This window comes from Carassius carassius, chromosome 32, assembly GCF_963082965.1.
Source record: "Carassius carassius chromosome 32, fCarCar2.1, whole genome shotgun sequence".
Taxonomy (NCBI): Eukaryota; Metazoa; Chordata; class Actinopteri; order Cypriniformes; family Cyprinidae; genus Carassius; species Carassius carassius.
Genome location: NC_081786.1, coordinates 9,127,936 through 9,153,776, shown reverse-complemented (window position 1 = coordinate 9,153,776; position 25,841 = coordinate 9,127,936). Strand labels below are relative to the sequence as shown.

General features: G+C 39.2%; 1 protein-coding gene across 1 annotated transcript in view; it reads right to left on the bottom strand.

Annotated features, from left to right (window-relative positions):
* LOC132112592 (regulator of G-protein signaling 7-like) overlaps window positions 1-25,841 on the bottom strand; it is a 50,807-nt gene that overhangs the window by 6,273 nt on the left and 18,693 nt on the right. The window contains exons 3-10 of the mRNA XM_059520132.1: window positions 18,305-18,401; window positions 14,967-15,017; window positions 9,119-9,225; window positions 8,712-8,763; window positions 8,033-8,097; window positions 2,124-2,200; window positions 1,604-1,685; window positions 32-106 (exon numbers count right to left, since the gene is read on the bottom strand). Coding sequence (XP_059376115.1) covers window positions 32-106; window positions 1,604-1,685; window positions 2,124-2,200; window positions 8,033-8,097; window positions 8,712-8,763; window positions 9,119-9,225; window positions 14,967-15,017; window positions 18,305-18,401 — 606 coding nt within the window. The remainder of the gene's footprint in view (window positions 1-31; window positions 107-1,603; window positions 1,686-2,123; window positions 2,201-8,032; window positions 8,098-8,711; window positions 8,764-9,118; window positions 9,226-14,966; window positions 15,018-18,304; window positions 18,402-25,841) is intronic.

Below are 25,841 nucleotides of genomic sequence, written 5' to 3'. Positions count from 1 at the left end.
TTTCCTGCTGTGCTAGTGGCTTTTGTGTTACCTTTCTTGTTTTGTGAGGGTTCTTCATTCTGGATGATTTCTTTATGTCCACTTCTGTTGTGTTCACACACCCTGGCTGAAACACACACACACACACACACACACACACACACACACACACACACACACACACACATATATATATATACACACTTTGTCAATATAAATGTCAATTCTCTAGATTACTTATAGTTTATGGTTGCCAGGCATCCATGTTGCTTTGACTGTAAACCACCTGACGCAGTGCACCTAACCAGCATACTCCCTCCTGTTTTGGGAAACTGAGATGATATTTTAAAAAAGGCACGGAGCTGTCAATTAAATGGTGTCCTGCTGGTTAGACTCAATGTTTACACTCTCCAGTATAGGATGAACTTTATATCCAGGCCTCTAATGTATGTTGGAGACAGAATGAAAACAGCCTCAAGATACTTAAGAGTTCTGCAATAAACCCCATTTGAACCTGTACTGGCTAAATATGGACAAAAACTGCATCATCTAGCTAGTGCACATAAAAAGATCAAGCCAAGCTAGCATGAAATTGCTAATGAGAAGGATCAGCTTGGTGTAATTAAGGGAGAAATTGCTGCTTCCTTCAAAACAAACAGCTCACGGACACACAAGTCATAAAGCAATACACGCCAGGTGATTCACACATATAGACACTCAAAAACACAAGGAATGGTGCAATAATAATAATACTGTAAAACATATTGTTTAATGACTATTTAACATAGAAATGTAATGAAATTGCATGGTAGCTTATGTTATGCTTCTGTTGCACTTGTAATAAAACTAAGGGAAGGGCTTTAGACTTTCTTGATTAGATCAATATAATAACTATTATAATATATATATATTATAATTTCTGTATACTGTATATAAACTACAGGTTTTTAAATATACACATTTAAAAACTATAACTACCATAGATTAAATAAAAAAAAGTAAATTTATAAATTTTCTTAATATGATCATATAACATATCTACCAAAATACAATAGTTTTACAGTATTAATATAATACACATGGTAAATCTTCATAAAGCTATTTTTAACAGTTTTTAAGCTGTATTTCATGAAAATGCTTCACAATGCTTTGACAGGAAATATGTAAAATGTGCTTCTTTGGATAATAAAATAAAAAAACAAAATTAAATTAAATGTTTACTCTGGTTTGTTTAAAAAATATTAAAATATAATATTTACAAAATATTTTGTATAACTGAATTAACTGCATTAAGATGAATCAAACTGAAGAAATATAAAAATGATCAGGTAGGAATAGCTCTTTAGGGGACAACCACATATTTTCACTTTTTACTTGGTAGAATATTGTCTAAGGAAATGAATGATATATGATTTTCAAAATGTGTGTTTCAGTTTTATGATAGCCAGCCATTCTTGAAGCACACAGGCGATTCCATTAACTCAGGGGGGCTTCAACACTATTATGTCATTCTTCCGTGAGGGAACAACTTCAAACACTTGAGAACAACAAAGAATAATTGTGAAGAAGAAAAAGAGAATAGCTGCATTGTTCTTCCACAGACTTTCCACATACATTTACTCACCACTGGTCTGTGCACATCCCAGAAAGCCCTCTCCTGACTGTCCAGAATTTTCCTCTCAATTTTGTCTCTTTTCTTATCGACTCTGTACAGACAGAACACCAAGCCAAAGCAATTAAAATATTTAACTTTTAAAAGAAAAAGCAAACATGCAATGAACCATGCAACTGAGCTCAAAAGTCATAAAGCTGCCTAATGTTTTGGCACTCATAGGCACTATAGCGCTCACAGAATGCCCTTGAATTACTTGGAACAACAGCAGAAGTTATTTTCAATCCAAAAACAATTTTACCGCACAATTTATGTCCAAGAGACTTTTAAAATCCATTAGCACAGACAACATAAGGACAACCAACAGCCTGACAGATATTTTAAAAGAACTGCTCATTATTTTTTTTAATTCTGACTAATAGTCACTTTCCTGTCTTCTTACTGGGTGGCTGGCTTTTACAAATGCACAAAAAAAAAAAAAAAAAAAAAGCATTATCTGATCACAATATATGAAAGACTTAACGATACATACTTTGCTTGAGCCTCTGCTTGCATAAATATAAACTCCCATTTCCTGGCAAATGCGCGCTGTAATCGTGCTAAACTTTCCTGAAAGAGAACAGAAGAACATTTTTAGATGACCAACCCTTAAAAAACGTCTCTAGGTTACGTATGTAACCCTAGTTCCGAACGAGACGCTGAATCGAAAGCGCTTTGGGGAACGTGTTCAGCGTACGCGACTCTGAATATCGTATGTAATCAGTCCAATGGAAGGGCGTGACGTCACCGACGTGGTGACGTAAGCGACCAGGAAGCTATAAAAGCACGTGCCACGCAGCTGGCGTCAGCTTCGAGTACCAGCAAGCGCCGGCAGGGGTGCCGGGGGTATGGCTCCGAGACGCAGCGTCTCGTTCCCTCGAGGAACTAGGGTTACATAAGTAACCTAGAGACGTTCCTCTTCAGGAACTCGAGCTGCGTCGAAAGCGCTTTGGGGAACGAGTCCTAACGCCGCCAGACTACCAAACCCCTGCCTGGTGTGTATCCGAAGAGCACAGCTCAGGACAGAAGGACAGAAGCGCCTGGAGTGACTGGCATATCTAGGTCATAGAACCTAACAAATGTAGAGGGCGTGGACCACCCCGCAGCGTTGCAGGTGTCCAGCATGGATACACCTGCTAAGAAGGCCTTAGAGGCCGCCATACCCCGAGTAGAGTGAGCCTTGGCTCCCGACAGCGGGGGACGACCAGAGGACTCATAGGTAACGTTGATAGCCTCGACTATCCAACGACTAATAGTCTGCTTAGAAGCAGGAGAACCCCTCTTGGGGGGACCGTAGCACACAAGCAATTGGTCAGTTTTTCTCCACAGGGCAGCTCTGTGGACGTATGCGTCCAGTGCTCGAACCGGACACATACAATTTAGCTTCGCCTGGTCGGGCTCCCGAAAGGGAGGAGGACAGAAGGCCTGCAGCACTACAGGTCGTGGTGTAACAGAGGGAACCTTGGGAACATATCCCGCTCGAGGGTATATGAACGCTTTAGTCATGCCTGGTGCAAACTCAAGATAAGAAGGGGCCACCGAGAGGGCCTGAAGATCTCCTACTCTCCGCAGAGAGGTAATAGCCAACAGAAAAGAGGTTTTAAGTGTGAGATGTCTGTCTGAGATATCTTGAATAGGTTCAAACGGGGGTTTGCACATAGCCTCTAACACCACAACCAAGTCCCACGGGGGAATACGGGACCGTACTGGAGGTCTCAGCCTCAGTGCACCGCGGAGGAAACGTTTAACTAGGGGGTGTCTTCCCAGAGACTGACCGTCGAGAAGGGCGTGGTAGGCCGCAATGGCCGCCATGTAAACCTTCAGAGTAGAGTGGGTCAACCCTGCAGAGAGCCTAGCCTGTAGAAACTCCAGAACTGTACCAACTGGGCAGTTTGCTGGGTCTAGCTGGTGGTCTCTGCACCATGAAGTGAAGAGCTTCCACTTCAGGGCGTACAGTTTCCTCGTAGAGGGAGCTCTGGATTGGAGTAGGGTCTCAACAACCTCAGTTGAGAGACCAGCTGCTACCAGTTGTGCCCCCTCAGGGGCCACACCCACAGCTTCCACAACTCCGGGCGAGGGTGAATTATCGTGCCCTGCGCCTGTGAGAGTAGGTCTGTCCTGATCGGTATCTCCCACGGAGAGCCGTCGAGGAGCGAGACTAGATCTGAGAACCATACTCGGCCCGGCCAGAACGGGGCTACTAATAACAGACGGACCCCGTCCCGGCGTACTCTCGCCAGAACTCCCAGGAGCAGAGCGATAGGGGGAAATGCGTACAGACGAAGCCTCGGCCAGGTCTGTACCATAGCGTCCAGTCCCAGAGGAGCTGGATGAACTAGAGAGAACCATAGGGGACATTGTGACGTCTCCTGAGTCGCAAAAAGGTCTACTTGAGCCCTGCCAAACACTCTCCATATCTGATCTACCACCCGTGGGTGAAGTCTCCATTCCCCGGGCCTCGGCCCCTGCCTCGACAGTATGTCTGCTCCCATATTTAACTTCCCAGGAATATATACTGCTCTTAATGAGAGGAGTTTGCTCTGGGACCACACCAGGATCTGGTGCGCCAGCTTGTACAAAGGGCGTGAACGCAGACCTCCCTGGTGGTTGATGTAAGAGACCACTGATGTGTTGTCGGTGCGCACCAACACATGGTGACCTCTCAGGTCTGGGAGGAAGTGCTTCAGTGCACGATAAACTGCTAGCATTTCTAGACAATTGATATGCCATGTTAGATGGCGATAGCTCCACAGACCACGGGCAGGGTGGCCACTCATGACCGCACCCCAGCCGGTGAGGGACGCATCCGTCGCTAGTGTCACACGGCGACAAGGAGCTCCCAGCACCGGGCCCTGATTCAAGAACCAAGGTTTCTTCCACATGTCTAAGGCACGGAGGCAGCGCCGCGTGACCTTGATAGTGCGAAGCGGATTGCCCCTCGGGGAAAATCCCTTGGTCTTGAGCCACCACTGTAGGGGTCTCATGTACAGCAGGCCAAGAGGTATCACGTTGGACGCAGCTGCCATCAGACCCAACAATCTCTGAAATTGTTTGACAGTGAGTGACTGGCCTTCTATGACTCTCTTGACTGAGATGAGGATCGACTCGATACGAGCAGGGGACAATCGTGCCTGCATCGCGGTCGAATCCCATACTACGCCTAGATAGGTGGTTCTCTGAACCGGAGAAAGTACACTCTTCTTGGCGTTCAGTCTCAAACCCAGCTCCCCCATATGTGCGAGAACGACATCTCGATGTCGAACCGCAATCTGCTCTGACTGAGCTAAAATCAACCAATCGTCGATATAATTGAGAATGCGGATGCCCTGCATGCGCAGGGGGGCCAGAGCCACATCTACACACTTCGTGAACGTGCGGGGTGAGAGTGCGAGGCCAAAGGGAAGTACTCGATATTGGTAGGCTTCGCCCCCGAAAGCGAACCTCAGAAACTTCCTGTGTTGTGGAAGGATGGAGATGTGAAAATATGCGTCTTTGAGATCTATCGTGACAAACCAGTCCTCGGACCTGATCTGAGCTACAACATGCTTGATTGTGAGCATTCTGAACTTCAGTCTCATAACTGAACGATTTAAGACCCTCAAGTCTATAATCGGACGCAGCCCCCCATCCTTCTTTGGAACTATGAAATACCGGCTGTAAAATCCGGACTTCCTGTCCTGAGGAGGGACCACCTCGATGGCCCCCTTCTCTAATAGGGTTTTCACTTCCTGTTCCATAACCAGACCCTGCATGGGGCCCACTATCGTGTGAACGACCCCGTTGAAAATAGGCGGCACAGAGCCGAACTGAATGCGGTAGCCTTTTTCTACTATATGCAGGACCCAACGAGATACATTTGGCAGTAGTTTCCACACTGCTAAATAATCTACTAAGGGAATCAGTATCTCGAGACTGACCTCTGGTGTAAGAGACCCCCGCAGGGGCGGCGAGCGTCCCAGCCCCGCTACGCGCACGGGCGGAGGATACTGAGAACGATGCTCGCCCGGGGCCGCTGCGCCCTGGAGCACTGGCAGGGTTGGCAGAACGACCCCTAGAGGGCACTGAGGTGGGATGGGCACCGTGGACTGCGGTGTGTACCGTTCTACCCCAGCGGAGGCTGCCCTCTGAAACCCCGGGCCATTGGCGTCAGGGTTTCTTGGCCGAGGACTTCTTAGCTTCGATAACCACCCTTAGATCTAATTTGGGCTTAGAAGACCTCGGCCTAGAGCGTCGCTGAGACTCTCGTTCCCGACGCGGAGGAGCACGAGAGGCGAGGCTCTGTTTCTGGGCCTCGCGGTGTGAGGAGCTAGGGTGCGGCTGGGGCATCTCCTTCCCAGATGCCCCGAGAGAGCGACGAGGGAGGAACTTATGGAACGCCGCCGCCTGTTTGCGGGCCTCCTGGATCCTGTCGATGACAGAATTAACTGCGTCGCTGAACAGGCCAGTCGGCTGGATCGGGGAGTCCATGAAGCAGACCCTGTCCCGTTCTTTCATATCGGACAGGGTCAACCATAAGTGCCTCTCCGCGGCCACCATAGCTGCCATGGACCGCCCAATCGCTCGGGCGGTCTCCTTGGTGGCGCGGAGGGAGAGATCGGCGGTCCTTCTTAACCCAGAGATATCATGGGACTTGATCTCCTCTCCCTCGTCTAGCTCCTTAAGCAGGTCGGCCTGGTACGCCTGTAACACCGCCATGGTGTGCATACATGCACCGGCCTGACCTGCAGCCGCATACCCTTTGCCCACCAAAGCTGAAGTTGTTCTTAGTGGCTTTGAGGGCAATGCCGGGGCCTTTAGAGACGATGCCGCGCCGGGGGACAGATAGCTCGCAAGCGTCTGTTCCACCCGGGGGATCGCTCTATAACCGTGCTCTCCCATCCCCACTACATTTCCGTAGTAATCAGACGAGGGGATGTAGAGGCAGGCCGAGAATGGACGTTTCCACGACCTGGCGATCTCATCATGCAGGTCGGGAAAGAATGGAAGGCCCCGGCTGGGAGGTGGCTGACTCGCGCGCAGGAAGCGTTCATCCAGCTTGCTTCTCTGCGGTTCAGTAGACTTTTCGGCGGGCCAATCGATACTTAATTTGGCCACCGCGCGAGTAACCACCTCTAAGAGCTCCTCATACTGTAGCGAGTGGGGTGGCAAATCCCTATCGAGCGACTCCACATCGACTTCTCGGAGGAAGAGAGGCGGAGCGTCGATCCCTCACCCTGAGTGGAAGGAACCGCTGTGCGTGCTTCCGACTCTAGGGATTGAGTGCCGGATCTGGCAGAAGTGGAAGGAGATAGGGACTGGCCCGTCTCCATTCCCTCCACCAGATTGACTTGCGAACCCCACGAGTGCAGCCGCCGTTCTGCCTCGGCAGAAGCGGGACCAGCACCGCGGGGAACGCTGGCGAAGGCCCCCTCCTCAAAGAGGGCCCTCCGGGAACAAAGCAGCCGCACCGACATTCGCTCACAGTGCGGGCAGTCGGCCCCCTCGAGAGCCGACTTAGCGTGCTTCGAACCCAGGCAAACCACGCACAGGTTGTGTGTATCCCCACCCGTTATGTATCTCGGGCAGGGAGGAACACACAGCCTATAACGCGATTTGGAATCGCCATCTGAGTGCTTAACTTTCGCCTTGCTTTTTGGCATGTCTAGGAGCTTTTTTTACTGGACAGACAACAGTAAATAAGACTCACAAGACGGACAAATGACATTCACACACAGAGCGCTTGCTGAAAGACGCGAAGCTGACGCCAGCTGCGTGGCACGTGCTTTTATAGCTTCCTGGTCGCTTACGTCACCACGTCGGTGACGTCACGCCCTTCCATTGGACTGATTACACACGATATTCAGAGTCGCGTACGCTGAACGCGTTCCCCAAAGCGCTTTCGACGCAGCTCGAGTTCCTGAAGAGGAACTAAAAGCTTTTTTGTAGATAAGGAAGCCATCTGTTTAATGTTGTGTACCAGTCATTTTTACCCATAGAGGGGTTTCTTTCTTCCAAAAAACTAAACTTGCCTTAAGGTCAGTATAATAACTTCCCCCAAAATTGGATAATTTTGTGCTTTTTTATTGTTTTTGGAACTGACTGGTCATAGGCTGCAATGATCTGAGCAGAGCATTGCCAAAATCATCCTTAACTAATATGTTTCCACTCACAAATTGCTGCATAACCTCAGATCTATGAGGCATAAGACCAATCAGTTCCAAAGAACTAACATGGATTATGCAAACAAAGCCTGACATTTAAAGCTCAGCTTGGATTAGGCCGACTTTCTTTTTAAAGATTGTCATTACCTTATTATCTTTCAAATATCTTATATCTAATAATGTCTGAAGTACAAAACCTGAGACGTGCATTGTTATAATTAAGAGAGAGAGAGGAGGGAGAAACAAAGAGAAGATTACTTACAGCTTCATAATCAGCAAGTTCCAGACGTGCTTTGTTCTGCATTGTTCTTTTGCACAAGTACACAGCTGCAGAAAGATGCCGAGAGGTGTGTAAAAAACACTGCTCACACATGCTCAGCAGCCCTCAGGGCTTTCAAATGAGTTGTACTAAAATATTTAGTAATTATTTAACATATTTCACACCAGCTTGTACCGAATCGCACCTGAGCGTTGCATTGTTCTGATTGCTGAATTCAGAGCAAGCATAATTTACCTAACCTAAGGCACACTCATGCACACAATCATAACACGGTGATTACAATTGTATTCATCGGTATGTGTTTGTAAAGTATATAATACTGCACAAAAATGCCCTTACTGCAACCACATTTTAACTTCAAATATCTATGAAAATTAATAAGATTAAAATACAGTGTACATAGTACAAGTACAGTTCTCCTGGAAACCTAGATATAATGTTGAGGATGAAGGATCAGGTTTTGTTTAGTGACAACAAACGCATACACACGATCCAGCTGGAAGTATTTAATTTGGTTGTGTTTATATTAAAGCTCACACACACCTAGCATTCCATGATCCAGCTGATCTCCAGCCATCTGGAGGATTTCATTAAATACATGTTCATATAGACTAGACCTTTCTCAGTAAGACACAGATAACAGATCCCACACAAAACTCACCGTAGTCAGTGTTCTCGGGCTCCCAGCAGTTTGAGGGCCAAAAATACGGAGTCTGACAGATGAAAGAGTACAATATGATATAATACTTTTAAAGCTCATATACAATAATAAATAAGACACTTGCAGTTGTTTTTAATGAAGATTTAGTCACATTTTACATTGGTTACAGTGGTTATTATATATTTACATTATAAAGTACTGATTAATTCTAATGAACAACATGAACTTAATGTGTAATTATTTGATGGAGCGAACAGTATCTGAGCTAGCTACTGTATTACATGTTATTTGGCTTCTATATAATTAACTTTAATAACTTGCAATACATTTAGCATGGATGCTGTATTTTAAAGTGTTTCCAAATGTTCACTCTCTAATTTGCTCTTCAAATCAGCAAAACGACTGACCTGAAATCTGTAGAATGTGCCATCGTCTTTAAGAGTGAGCACATGGTCGGAGATGGGGAAGAAGTAGCCGTGAGCCGCCATCAGTGTTCCCAGATGAAGAGCCTCCACTACAGGAACAAATTATGGGATTTTAAGAAGTCCAAGTATGAAGTGACAACCCAACTCTTTATGCCAAGATTATTATTTTTTTTAATAATACAATTTCCAAACATTCTAATTTCTAATTCATTATTTAAAAAAAAACACAATATCTGTTTTGGAAAACAAAAATACTGAGGAAGATATACATTTTGTTTTCAATACATGCAAAATGTAACGCCTCTATATATATTAAAATCTATAGGAAGCTTTTTTTTTCAATTCTAATATAATATCCATTAAGAAATTGAAATTATATTCCAAGATAGACTGTATGACCAGATGAACATCTAGCTGTATCTACCACAGGAAGCATGGAAAAAACATTCTACTACAACCAACAGAACTGCAGAACCTATAGCAGAGGGAGTTAAGCATCAATAAATTATTATCTATTAAAGTTTTACAATACAGTGTTTACTGAGTGTGCACGTTAGAGCATGTGTCTGTGCTGATTACAAATTAATATCCTTTTGCTTTCAAGGGAGCAGTATGCTTTTGCAGCTGCTGTTGTTTTGATGAGAGCTTCCCACCAGGCATGTTCACAAGGTAAATCCCTCTAATCGGCAGTGTAGCAAAGAACTGAACAGAGAGAAACTTTTTTAAAGTTCTTTCTTTTTATCTCTCTCCCTTGTTTCAGGCACAGTCTATTGGGTATACTGAGAGGTTCAGTGCACTTATCTGGTTGCTCTTTTCCTGTCTGAGAAGAGCCCCCATCACACACTTACACACACACACACACACACACACACACCTGTCAAATCTGCCAGAGGGAATCTAAAGTAGAGGCATATACACCATACTCAGAAACAAATCGAATCTCATTTAATTGCTGTGTAAAAAAAACTTCTTTGCTTCTTCCTCAAAACCTACTCATTTTCACTAGGATCTGTACCACAGCAAAAATACATTAGTTGCAATTAAATGCAACAATACATGGGTTATGAACAAATATATTTTAATAATTTAAAAAATAATACATACTTTGTGATTTTTTTTTGTAGAAGAGTAGCTTGACTACTAATTGACACTAAAAAACTTAATTTCACACTGAATTAATGTCAACATTTTATTCATGTTTAATTCAAAGTGTTACTTATTATTTGTCATTTTATTGTGAACTTTACTAGCAATTTGTGAGTTTAAATTGTTTCTACACCAATTTTTCTTTTCTTTTTTTCAGTGTAGCAGTGCATTGCTTGGCGAGCTACATTTTCAAAGGAGTTTCACCATTCTTGTTGCTGAGGACGCAGATGTGCGAAAGTGATTCAGCAGTTAGAACAAGCCTTTGGGAAACATAATCTTCTCTTTCAACGACTACCTGCTGTGCGTTACTGTAAAATGTTCTCCTCCCCTCCTCTTCTTCAATTAAAGGAGTAACAGGAGATGCTGACATTAGCTGTTTACCAATTTATAATTATGAATATGCAAATCCTGAATATATTATCCTGTCAGCTGAAGCTATGATTTTGACTTGTATAAAAAGAGTGCATTTGAATGAATCAAAACAAGAGTACATTTTCTTAGTTTTTTAAGACCTGTTCTAGCAGTCAGCATCAACTTTCATATATCATTATAAACAGGAGAACTCGAAGTTTCAGTCTAGCTAATTTAAAGACCCAATTTTCCTTCAGTTTTCTCTAAGAATGAATGAATTTCCATAATTTTAAAGGGGTCATATGATGCAATTTCAAGTTTTCCTTTCCCCCACATGTCTTTGTCACTATGTGGGAAGATTTACATAACACAGCCCATATGTTTACACAAAGAAAGAAGGAGTATGGATGCAACAAATGCCTCATTTGTATTGGGTTTTACTGGTTGTAAAAATGCCATCACAGTATGTTAAAGGGTTAGTTCAGCCAAAAATTTTAATTAAGCCATAAATTACTCACCCTGAAGTCATCCTAGGTGTATATGACTTTTTTCTTTCAGACGAATTCAGTTGGAGTTATTTTAAATATTGTCTTTGATCTTTCAAGTTGTTTGATGCCACTCAGCAGGTGTTGCACTGCATCGGTCCATGAGAGGTTTAACAAAAAGCTCATCCATTAAAAAAAAGTGTCTCACACAGCTCCAGGGAGTGAACAAAGGCCTTCTGTAGCGAATCATTGCATTTTTGTAAGAAAAATGTCTATATTCAAAATTTAATAATCACTTTAATCTAGCTTGCACTAACAGTTGTAAATGAAGCAGTTCCCGGGGGAATGACGTATGAGGTCAGCTTCAGAAGTGACGTATGAGGAAACGCAGTGGAGAGATCAAAACAAAACAACAGTCACTAATTATAAGTACAAAACGAGGATTTGTAAAGACGAATGTCAGAGGTTTTTGATATAAGCCAAGAGGAGACTGGTTTTCCTTTGCTAAAGCTAGAAAGTTTTGAATATGGATATTTTTCATTCTCAAAAATGCATCGATTCGCAACAGAAGGCTTTTATTTACCCAATGGAGCCATGTGAGACACTTTTTTTTTAATGGATGCACTTTTTATTAAACTTCATGAACCGATGCAGTGCAACACCTGCTGAGTGGCATCAAACAGCTTGAAAGATCAACACAATTTTTTAAATAAATCTAACTGGATTTGCATGAAAAAAGAAAGTCATATACACCTAGGATGACTTCAATGTGAGTAATGTTTGGGCTAATTTTCATTTTTGGGTGAACTAACTCTTTAAGGGGCGTAACATTTCCATCACACGCTTAAGATATTCGCCAATTAAAATGCACTTGAACTGGACAATCAGCATACACCTCGCTTTTCAGAACGATAAGCTTTGTAAAAAATTGACCCGTTTCAGAAGGTGGGGCATAGAGGAGAAACAATAATGTACAGTATGTTGAAAATAATGTTTTTTTTAACCTTAAACCGCATAAACACATTGCATTACACCAAATAAACAAACTAATGTTCTTTTTAGCAACCTCATATGACCCCTTTTAGAAAAACACAAGCAAAAATTGGTTGTTTTTTTATGTATACTTCAACAGAAACTCCTGAAGTTTGGATTCTTTAGAAAGTTGTATCTGGGTGTTTTACACTTCCAAATTAAATTTGGTCTAGATATAACATTCCCCAAGCAAGTTATAGCCATTTATTAAAATATTTTTATAAGCGCTTTTCAGTGAAAAAAAAGGTCTATTTAGTTTACTAAAAATGTAGATGTGTCCAAAAAACATTTAGGGAGTAAAGCGTAAACTTTTTCAAAGAAATACATTTTTAAACTGATGTAACACTAATGAGCTGATGGTATTTCAGCCATCTGCCATATTAATGAATCCTGACTCTCTAACACATTCTGCACTCAAAGACCAGAACGTGAGTAAACAAGGACCTTCGTTTTACAACATCTTCCAACATAATTCACCATTTGGGGCGCCGCGATGTCGGCAACATCCTGGCGTGGGTGACAGTTATTACACCTATTGAGACTGTCCAGGGATACCCGCGCGAGCCTCAAAGAAGAAACAAAACACCCACATTCCTAAACAAACACACACAAACTTTTCTTTACGCTCTTTATGTAAGTCCTTAATAATATGTATTTTTAATAGGTTTGTGCGTTGCATAGAAAGGTTAATCCTGTAATGCGAGCATCATAAGTTGATGACTTGTAAATTGGAAATGTTTCTCCTAATTTTAATGTTCTCAAATAGAATCATGGGTTGTAAACCTACCCCCTGACCAGGTCGTAAAACTTTATGACCTAACTGACAGAACAGCAAAAGCCAGATCACTGGTACCTTTTCTCAATGTATTCTAAATCTATTGAGTATTGCTTTTTGTTGCATTAGATGTTTTCCCCATATAAATTGGAGTATCTGCAGTTTTATTGTGTTTTAATCAAACTTTAAATGTGTGTAATTCTGCATATGAATGTAACGTCGTGTTTCTATCAGTTATACATGTCATTTTTGGTTTTTGTGGAATCGTCATGTTGTGACCAAACTATCTACCTAAAGGAAATTAATGAAAAATGTATTAATCTGGAATTAGAGTGGGTGGTTCCCCAGAGACAAAGGAATGTTTTTCCCGCTTCAGATCGCGGACGTTCATTGGTTGTTCACGCAAACAGAGGCGTATACCAGGCAAGCCATAAGAACTGACCCAGGAAGTTCCTCCCCGTCTTCTGCTTGTTGTTCTTGCTCTTCTTCGCGCTCTTGGTCCGCTCTTCTATCGCCGTTGATCTCAGCACGGCGGCTGACAGAACAGTCGTTCTTATGGCTCCTTCGGGAGATTTCATCTCCGTTGTTTTCATTTCTTTTACTTACTAAGTTCCTCTCTACACGAGGAAGACGATTCATTACGTTTGTTGGACCTTTCAAATATCGCGCGATTCTGCAGCAGCCACGGAAGACACGAAAGAACACGCCTAGCTTCAAAGGACCAAGCTCACACGCACGCTGGTCTGGCGAGTCATAAAGAGACCACATGCAAGTATCATTCTCTATGGAGATTTAAATGCTGCTTAAAGTTTGTCTATTACCTTTTCAAGGTGATCTGATTCGTTGTTGTCTTTCAAGGGTTACTGTCTGTGAGTTTGCATAACTGAGTGCGTGATTCTGTGATCACGCCTAATTCTCTCACCTCTCTCACTTATTCTCTCTCTCTCTCTCCCTCATTTGGATTCCGTTATGTCTTGTACAAAGTTTACTGTCTGTATTGTCGTACGCGTATTTACTCTGTGTGATTTGTAGTTTGATGTATTATTAGTTCAATTATTAAAAACCAATATATATTCATGATTGCCTCTGACTGAGATGCTCACATCACGAGTCAATGAAATGTCTGATCTTTAGCTACAAGCTCTTTAATTTTTAGTAACCGAAATTTCATAATGATAGGATAATGTTTTCATGGCCAGAGAATATTTTTCCTTGAATTATAACAAGTGATAACTTTATTGAAAGTTGATAAGTTAATCTTACGGCCGTTTGCTGAACAAACCACTGTTTGATTTGCGGTAATTTACAGTAAGAGATATCACTATAATTGATATGAAGAATGGAATATTGACATATTAATGAGTAAATTACAGTGCCCTGTAATGAGTTATTGATATATACAATTAACCTATTTTTCATCTTCAATAAATTTAATGTAACTGTCATATGAGATATTTATATTAATCATCTTCCTGATTAATTATTAAAATTCCCTATATATTGTTTGAGTTAATTATAATGTACAACCCAGTGCGGCTACACTGAATATGAACAACAAACCGTGCAGCTATTTAGTTAAAACTATTTCACAAATTGTCTTCTGCAACAAAAATTGACAACTGATTCACAAACTACACACAAAATGAGTGAGAAATATATGAGTAATATATATATATATATATATATATATATATATATATATATACATACAACAGAAAAAAAGTTAAAATTATTATTTACATAATATCCATCAGCTGGCTGTACGCTACATCGGAATCAATTTTACCAGGACATCGCCTAGGGACTGAACCAATTTGGGCACGGTGGTGGGACTAAGCATCAACAATCATTCCTGTTTGGCTCGGAGTAATGAAATGCATTTGTTTCTTCTGACGAATAAATGTTGGCAAAATGTGATTACATAATCAGGTATGCTAAGGAGCCCTTAAAAATTAATAAACATTTAAGAACAATAGTTATTTTTAGCCACGGGCGGATGTCTCAGTCTTTGAGGGTTAAAGAACAGAAAAGGCTGGGTCACCTTGATCCTCGATACATAGATTCTTCAGCAGCCACTGCACAATGTCTGAACCTGGAAAAGAAGAAAAGAAGGTTGCTGCCCAAAATCTAAGGAGATAATGTATCTCTTTTTAAAGAGATAAATGACAAACTGGCTACTCAAAAACTGTGAATCAAGTCTCAGCAGGGTCTACTAAGGAAAACATAAAATGTGACATAAGTGTTTTCTTATTTATTTATACATTCATTCATTCATTTTAGAATTTAAGAAAAAAAATCAGGAAAATGCTGTTTCGTGGATGGTAAGAAATTCACTTAAAGGGACAATAAGTAACTTTTTAGGTATTTTATTATCTAAAATCAATATTTTTATTCATAAATATGCCTTCAATGGTGTACAAATACCTATGCCAATGTTTAAACTAATCCTCGTAAATGAAGAATTTATTATCTTTATATACATGGGACGGGTAGGTCGACGGAGGCTTCCATGTAGTTCCGCCATCTTGCAAAACTATAATAGCAGAGAGGGACAAAAAGTACTAAGCCAACGCGTTTCCACAACGTGTTTTCGGTCAGAGTCAGAAACGCAGGTGCAGAGCAGTGAGAGGCGCTTGAAACTGCACCGGCAAGTTTAAAAGTCTGGATTGCATTCTTATTATGGACCATACATATGCCGCGCCACAGGAGAAGAAAACATCGTCGCCAAAACAGTCAAAAATAGAACGTAAAAGGAAACGTGACCGTAGATTACAGAAAACAAGAGTTAATGTTGGGGAAGCTTTTTCTAGGTGGAAAGAGCTAATGCTGGATAAAGATTTCAAAAGAGACGCTGAAGTGGCCTGTTTTCTTCTCGACAGGTAAGTCAGTGTTAAAATCTATATTATAATATTTTTTAACACACCTGTTCACCTGAAGGAAAACTCGACAAAGTGCTATTAGAAGACATCCTGTCAAAGCTTTTTGGTACATATCGCCTACCGTAGATGCAACGCGCATTTGAAAAAGCGAGGCGCTGGAGAGCAAAATTAGTTTGAATGCAAAATACAATTTCACCACTAGATGGGAGTAATTCCTACTTACAGTCACTTTAAACTTAGAATTTGAGAATTTTTTTCTTTTTTTTATCTCTACCATAAACTCGTAATCAGTGTAAAAATGAGTTAAACCACACCACAGATGATAATGATAAAGATTTATGACAGAACTGCTGTTTTTTAGTTTTTGTGTCAACAGATGTATTTTCTAAGATATTGTTTTCATTTTGACATTGTCTATTCTAGCTAAGCTTTATCTTTTATTCTTCATCTCCACTAGATCCATTCTTTTTGTCCACCACTTCCTATAATTACAGTTCTTCCTTTAGTTTTTCTCTCTACATTTTCTCACACTAATCCTTGTCTATCTCTCTTGCTAAGCAGCAGAACTGTATACATTTTATTAAAGGTAAGCACAGCAGTCCTGGATGATCCAAAGAGGATCTGAGTCTAGCAGAGCTCTGCTGCAGTATTTCATGGATTAACAGAATGGTATAATCTTCATCCCTGCGCCCCTAAACCCCTTTGTTTTTCCCGTTTCTGTCTGACTCTTGAAGCAACCAAGAAGTCAACACCATGAACTATCCACCTACAACAAATGAATGCCTAGAGTAAGGTACACATCTCTATATAAATTATGACAAAAGTCTCATGTATGTTGGAGCACTGTTTTAAAAGTGAAGTATGATTATTATATAGCTGTAATTATTAAAGCTTAATATTCAGAGTACACTTCTGGAAGATTGATATGAAAATCTTCACCTTTCAATGAATAGTTCACCCAAAATAAAAATAAGCTTAAAATTTGCTCACCCTAAGGCAATCCAAGAAATAGATAAGTTTGTTCCTTCACCTGATAAGATCTGGAGTAATTTAGCACTATTTAGCACATCACTTGCTCACCAATAGAACCTCTGCAGTGAATGGGTGCCATTAGAATAAGAGTTCAAACTGTTAATAAAAACTTCACAATAATCCAAAAGTAATTGTTTATTTGTTAATTGATGGATTGGAGTCATGTGGATGACATGGATTATTGGGAAGTTTTTATCAGCTATTTGGATTGTCATTCTGATGGCACCCATTCACTGCAGAGAGGATCCATTGGTGAGCGAGTGATTTTCTCCAAATCTGTTCTGATGAGGAAACAAATTCATCTATATCTTGGATAGGTTGAGGGTGAGCATATTTACAACAAATTTCAGCTATTCCTATAAGTATAACTAACCATTTTACAGTGAATAAAAAGGCTGTTTAATTTAATTTCGAGGATTTGCATTCAAGTATTTTGTTTTCAACCTGGTCACTGCTAAATTAATAAACTGTCAACAGGTTCTTCTGAGTAAAATATTTCCGAGATACCCCTTACCGAACTAATCAAATCCAGTATTCCCAAAATATGCACAATGGCGCTATTGTCTCAGCCAATCAGCAATGAGAGGCGTGTCCCCAGAAACAGCAGAAGCCAAGAGCTTGAGAGACTTTTTAAAGCATATAGAGGCAGAGACTGGGGTGTTAGAGCTTGAAGCTGGCCTTTTAATGAATCCTCCGTGGGCCCGCAGTCAGAGGAATGAAAGAATATTCTTCTGAGAATTTCTCTCTTGCCTTTTCATTCCTAATCCTGCCCTTCTAAAATGGATCATGGCATGTACAGGAGTATAACATTTGCACTCTTCTGATATGTAAATAGTGCAATCATTATCCAATCATTCTCCATTATCCAAAGATTAAACATTCTATTTATTCTATTTAAATGAATAATGGATCCAATAATTTCTTTCTTTTCTCTAGTTTTCTTTAAAAAGATGTTAAATCGATATTCTTGGTTATTGACCACAGATAGAATACCACAAACAATAATTTCAACTCATCCCTTCTTTGTTAAAAATTCACTGTATAATTATGTTTTGGGGAAAATGACAGCACGTCACTGATGTGGTCTGAAAACATTAGCTTGAAATTAAGTCAGAATATTCCATTAGCTATTTATTAGCTATTAGCTATCTTTATAATGGCTGTTTCCGGTTGTTAGAATAACTATAATGAGTCAAATCTCCTGAACAACCAAATTTAAACCCTGATCTTTATACCTAGAATTCATTGTGCTCCTCCACCAGAGCAATGCAGGCCAGAGACCTTTGACAGAGAACATGCTATAAACAGAGATCAGTAGACGAAGAGCTCTGGTACTGGCGCTGCACTACAGAGTTCTGGCCGAGATTTCATTGTGCTGGTCTACAGACTTGCTGTGGGGCACTGGCTCCTGCTGAATCCTGCTTTCTCAGCGCCAGCAGTGTATATAAAACAGATGTAGGGGAATTACCAGAGAAGACACTGGGAATCTTGGATAGGAAACTCTTCACCGTACGGATAGGTATGCCGTTTTTTTCATCCTGCATCCTGGCAATCACATCCTCCATCTGAACAAGAGAGAGAAAGACTGAAGTGATGAAAGCATATGTGCATGGTATTCTCCTGCAACAAGGGACAGAAATAAGCATAAAAATTACTGTCAATATTTCATGAGGTGGAAAATATTTTTTTACATTTTTTTAAATAATATTTTAAATGCAAATTTGAATTGCATTTAATATAATATAATATAATATAATATAATATAATATAATATAATATAATATAATATAATATAATATAATATAATATAATATAATATAATATAATATAATATAATATAATAATTGTTTGCTAGATATCACACTTCATGAATTAATTTATGCATGAACACATAAATGAATTAAACATCCAATCAGGACTCAAACATCCTGAGTAATACAGCCAATCAAAGTAAACAAAGAGGCCACAGAGACCTGAGATGACAGCCCACAGGAGGCTTGTCAGAAGGATCCACTCAGCCTTCAGTAAATGAAGTCATTGAATATAACAGCCCTATTTATTAGATAAAGAGAAACCTAGAGCAGAGTGGGACCGATCACGTCACCCGCTCATTGATCCGCTGACATTTGGACTGCTCTCAGAGATGCTCCGAGTGTCTGAGTTAACGAGGCGAGCAGCGCCGCCAGGGAACTCACACTCTGAACATGTGACAGAGTACTTCACAGCTGCCAGTGACATCATTCCAGTGTAAGACCACATCGAAATCAGGTCAACAGTATGTGCCCTGGAGATACCTGACATATGGAGGTGTGTGTGTGTGTGTGTAGATATATGCATAACGTGTTGTGAAGGTATATGAGTTTGTACCCGTGAGAATTTAGATGGATTGAGAGAGTGAGTGAGTTGTTGCAGTTTCCTCAAGGGGAGGCCCAGTAAACATGCAAAATTACATCAGTGGGCGCTGCACTGATGCGGAGTGTTTCTTCAGGCTGGAAAGCCTTTGGAGAGAATCCTAACAGAAAACCTTGTTAAATTCCCTTGAAAACCGTTCTTATAACTCCAGAAATAGCTTTCTTTTTTAATATCTAGAGATGAAATGTTTTTGATGGCAGTTACTAACCACCTACTGTGCACACACACTCACTGAGGGAGGGAGAATTGCACATACACTTTGTCGACAATGCAGACCGGGCTGCAAACACTGAAGTGCTAATTTAAGGTAATGAGGGATCTAAGCATTCCACTCACATTCAGGACTGTAATAGAAACATTTTAGAGAGAAAGAGGAAGAGAGAGAGATAAAGATAAGCACATCTCAGCTGTATGGTGCAATGGTGTGTGATGATATGAAGTCCCAAAAGCCTCACTGGCATCAGATGTACTATTGCAGCCAATCTGTGGCCTGGAATTCTTTTAAACCGACGCAGAGATTCATGGGTAAATTTAAACTCTTGACTTTAACTCCTGATTGAACTAAAATTAACTTCAGTGTGGAGGTGGCAGGCATACCAGCGAACAGTAAAATGAATCATTTATTTAAGCCACATTCTGGTGTTGCTTTTGTGAATAAAAAATTAGCTTTTATTTAAACACAATATTAGGATTAATTCATCTAATTAATCATACATGCAAATATCTGCTGACAAAATCTAATTACCGGTAGTAAAATCAAATATACACTACTGACCATTAACTACGACTTTTGCATTAATAAACTCCTAATTTGCTGATTAATAATAGTTAGTAAGGTAGTTGTTAACTATAGGTATTGGGTAGGATTAGAAAATGGTCATACAGAATATGGGATTTATAAATACTAATAACAGCCAATATGTTAGTAATAGGAATGCTAATAAGCAACTAGTTAATAGTGAGAATTGGTCCCTTACTTTTTCAAGATGACAGTAATCTTTTCACATGTGACAGTAAAGGCATTTACAATATTACAAACAATTCATATTTTAAACAGATGTTGTTCTTTTAAACTTCCTATTCATCAAAGAATCTGAAAAAAAGGAATCATAGTTTCCATAAAATATTAAGCAGCACAACCATAGCACAACAGTGATAATAATAGGGAATGTTGCTTGGGCATCAAATAAACATTAAATAGACTTGTATTACAAAATAGTTTTTTAATACCTAATAGTTAATTGACTGTAGTAACCAGTGGTCTGTGTTGATGGTGAATTAAAAGTGGTAAACATGAAGATGGTAGCTCAAGCTTTCTACAGGAAAATCTCTGATTATGGAATATACAGAGTGCATACAGTGGTCAATGTGCATGATTAATTAATAGTTCTAATATAACAAGCAGCATACCTGAAACATTCACACAGACACTTCACTCAAAACAAAATGTCCTCTGGCAGTATATCTCCAGGGATCACACATCTGTGGCTGCAGCCAATCACAGAACAGACTGATAAAAGCCAATAAGATCAGTTGCCCAGAAGAGAGATATCAAATGCAAATTGAGTCAAAGACCAAAGCACACTGTGTGCACTGCAAAACATTTTTAGATATTTTCTGATCATTGAAGTACACATTAAATACATTAATAAACCTTGAGGCGAAAATGCTGGCTAAATAAAAAATAAAATAAAAAAATCACACCAGATTCTGAGGCTAAAGTGTTGGCTAAATAATAGAAACAAATCTATTAATACAATTTGTAAATTCACACCAGAATCAGAAATGGGTTAAAGAGCAACTGAATGCAGTAATCCTGACTATAAATGCATTATTTTTTTTTTGCAGTGTATTTGAGCAGACTGTAGCTGCATGTCACAGTCCCAGCAATATACAGTATATACCACGTCACACACTTGGAAGTTATGGCCAGTTCAATTATTCATATACTAAATGACTTAAGCTTTGTCACTGACTCATGGCAGTCTGTGTCCTGTTCTCATTACTGACACATTTTGAAATATATTATATTAACAATCCTTGCAAACCAAAGTAATTGCCTCCCCATGTCCTACAGTATATGAAGACATTTCAACGTTTAACTGCTCAGCAGTCGTCTGGTTTTACTCTTCAGTGAATATTTTCATTTGTCATGCCTCCAGTACAAAACAAGAAAAATCAAGAGATTTTATTTACTTTCCAGTTTAAACATCTTATTATGAACCTAAAACTTATGTTAGATCAGTTTCAGGTATCGGGTTCTATTAAGTAGCTCGACTGATAATTGATAATAATATAATTTTTTTTTTGTGAACGCTAAAAGCAACAAAATGTTTGTTTTTTTTAGGTTTCACAGTGTCACTGTTTTGCTGTATTTTGATCAAATAAATTAATCCTTGGTGAGAATAAGGAATTAAAAATAAATAAAATAAAATAAAATAAAATAAAATAATAAAATAATAAAATAAAATAAAATCAATATAATCGTAATGCCATGATACTTCTTTGTTATTGTGCGCTAATAACATAACTATGGCAACTCGAAATATAGAATAGAAAATCCGGATGGAAAGCCAAGTATCTCTAAGATCACAGCCAATATATCAAATGGGGATCACATCAAAGCATCCTTATTTATCAAGCAAAAGTGAGCACTTACAAACAACAACAACAAAAGGGTTCATCCAAAATCTTCCATACCAGCTAATTAATAGAGACACACACACACACACACTCACACACATAATCACACCTCCTCTATGTTTAACCCTGCAACCCTGAGCTCTGATATCCCATGTGACACCACTTCTCTCTCTCTCCGTATCAGACAGCAGGAGTGTAGAGCGCTGGTGACAGCACAAGTGTCTTTTCATGATTATTTTGCATCAGAGAAGAGAGGAAGTCTTAGCGGTCGGACGTAGACAAGGTTATTGCAGGAATGACATGAATTTTAGATCTCTTCTGCTCACCCCCCCCCCATCCCCCCACCCCATCCCTCTCACCCTGTCTCAAATTTTGTAGCCTCCCCTTTTCTGTTTCCTAAGCAACCAGGGTGATGATGACATCATATACATATGTCAGCCTGGTTAGAGACAGAAAGAGAGCGATTTAGATGTCTTTAAGTGTATGTGTAAGACAAGTTAGAGAAAGGAAAACAGACAAGAACAATAAACAAGATGTTCTTCCATATGAGTCATTCTCCAGCAGCGGTGGCAGACACTGTCACTCGCTTTAAGATGGTAAATAGTCAAATTGTTGTGTACTTACTTATTTATTTTTAAAAATAAATTATTACTTGTATTTAGCAAGGATCCTTTGATTGAATTAACGGTGACAGCGAAGACATTAATACATTTTCTATTTCAAAATAAACACTATTCTATTGAACTTCCTATTCATTAACAGAATAACTTTTTCAACCCTGATAAAAAATTGTGAATCAGCATATTAGAATGATTTTTGAAGGATCATATGACACTGAAGACTAGAGTAATGATGCTGAATATTCAGTTAAATGTCATGTAAACTGTATTTTAAAACATATCTAAAATAAAACATATTTTAAATTGTCATAATATTTCACAATATTTCTGTTTTCACTGAACATTTATCAAATAATAAAAAAATCGTACCAACCCACATTTTTATACAGTGGTGTATATAGATAAAATGTTTTGAAATATTTGACTGTATAATTACTATGTGCAATTAGTTTAATTTCGTAGTTAATGGGAGCATGAAAATATGCATGATATTTTTCCATAAGTGAGTGAGATTTGATGTAAAATAAATAAATAACTGTGTTGTCTTTGTGTTTTCTTTTGATAGCTACATGATAAGTTAAACAGAAATAAACAGAAATTTAATCATTTTGTTTGAACTTTTTAAAAGGACTTTAGGTCATGAACTTTCCAGAAAAAAAACGCTCCTTTGGCTAAAGGTCATGTGGGGTACGTAATTTTCTACATTATATATTTTTAAAGTACATAAAATCCATAAAAAAACCTAAATGATTAAAGCCACATTACTGCATTTATATATATATATATATATATATATATATATATATATATATATATATATATATATACAGAAGTGCCATCTGAAATGTTAATCTAAAATTAGGATTTTTTTTCAAGCTCCTATGCTTAGGTTGAGTCATTTTACTTTAATGGCAATGTGCAGGTCCTTTTCCAGGCTATTAAAGTGAAATAACCGAACATAAATATAGGAGCCTGATAAAAATCCTAATTTTAGATGAAGATTTCAGATGGCACTTAGAGGCTTTTGCATCTGAACTCTTCATATATATATATATATAAATATATATATATATATATATATATATATATATATATATATATATATATATATAAATATATATATATATATATATATAAATATATATATATATATATATATATATATATATATATATATATCCGAAATCCATTGAGGGAATACATATTTGATTATTTGGATTATTTGATTATTCTTTATTGGATATATAGGACAGAAATGACATGAAAGTTTCAGGCAAAGAAAGAGAGAAACAGGATCAGCAAAGACCTCAGGACAGGAATCGAACTCCTGTTGCCACAAGTACAGTTGCATTATACATCGCCACACTAACCACGAGGATATCGGTGCTGACATAACTTGCAATTTTATGTTTTAACCAAGAAGGGAATAGAGTGGCTAAATTGTCACGGCACAGCTTTAATATTCAGTAGCTAAATAGTAGGGCAAAGACTGAAATAAAATAAAAAAAACTGATGGAAATGCCTGATACTCAATTAATCTGTCAATGTATAGTGTGCACAATGCTCACCTTCAAATAATGTATTTGTGCTATTTATTGTGCACCATCTCCACAAGTTCCATGCAGTCCATGCAGTTCAAGCTTGAAGTACCACTTAAAATCTTACAAAGACCCGGTCGCTACCATAGGCAGTGCACTTCACTAAAACCAAGTGGCAGAGAATGAGTCAGGAGTCGTTTACACTGGACAGGGCAAAACATAGTGCAGGGGTCTTTCAAATTCGAACCACTTTAAAACACAGCACTTATGCTGAAGCAGCAGAAGATACTAGAAAAACAGTGAAACTTACTAAATGTCTGCCTCCATCAGAACAGAAAAACGTCCACTGAGAGGCTTACGTTCAATGAATTGGATATAAACAAAATATTTATTTCTAAAGTTTACAACATCTATTGATTGATTGATTTGTCTGCCACAGTCTAGAAATATATTTCAGATGCTTTATGTCCTTTAAAATAAGCTTGCCCTTCAGCAATTTACAGCAAATACACAATCTTACTCTCTATATTTGGCCTTCCATCTTTCGTCTTCCATCTGCTTGAGAGCAGAGACCAAAGGTATGAGTGCCCTTTCACAGAAAAAAAATTACATGAATATTCAATACAGCATTACACATAATTGAATATTCAACATCAGAGAGAGTACTGCTCAGTTATTCACTGAGAACATGATGTGGTTTTCAGCATAAGAGAGCACACTATCTGCTAAGTGAGATGACACACACACACACACACCTAAAGTTTCCAACCGATTCAGTGGCTTTGAAGGTTTGCTCCAGTCCTGCTCACACACACACACACACACTGATTCACGCACTCACACATGCCGTACACTCACACACAAAAAGGCCACACATTCTGTCATGAGAACACAAATGTGCACAAAACAAACAAATCACACACTCGCTATCAAATGGGTAGGAGGACATTAATTCAGTGTTAAACTCGCCTGCGAGCTAAAATCAGACTGTTTATGTGACCCCTATCCTTCCAGTGTAGTGTTGTGGAACCCTTTCATTCTCACATACACATGGAAATAAATGCATGCACACAAAAAAGCACATCCATGCTCATGCTATACACACGTACGCTCTTTCCACAAAAGAGTGTTTTGTAAAAGACCATCCCAAAAACATGCATTCTCCATTATGCATAATATAAATCAAATTTAGTAAGCTAATGCTTCACCCACACACACAGCTTGAGGATGCCCTTTAAAGGGTGCCACTGTATAACTCTCTCTCTCCCACACACACAAACAAACACACACAAACACAAGCTTCTGTCAGGGAGTTTTATCTGACGGCATCCTTCTCTTTGAACTAAAAATGCTGAACAGGTAAATGGTGATGTTTCACTTCCAAAAAAGCATGATGATATTAATTTTGGAATTGGAACACATTTTACACATGGTAGGGACAAAAAAGTATCAAAAACTACCATGGTTCATCTAGCATCGAGTTATTTGATGTGCCTTGCATGCAGAAATACCATGGTAAATACATTTCAGTACCATGTTATATATCAAAGTGCCATGGTATTGCTAACTGATACCAGCACTGTTTCATGGTACCACCAGAGTGATTTTATGCAAGTATACCGTACATTTTCAAAGTTTCAGATGGCAATACAAATTAGCAGAAATATATCATGGTATTTGAACATGGTAATCATACAGTATCAAATAAAATACCATGTAATTAACACCAAAATGCTAAACAGGTGAATGGCTAGGAGTCATTTACAAAAAAAAAAAAAAAGCCATGTTATCA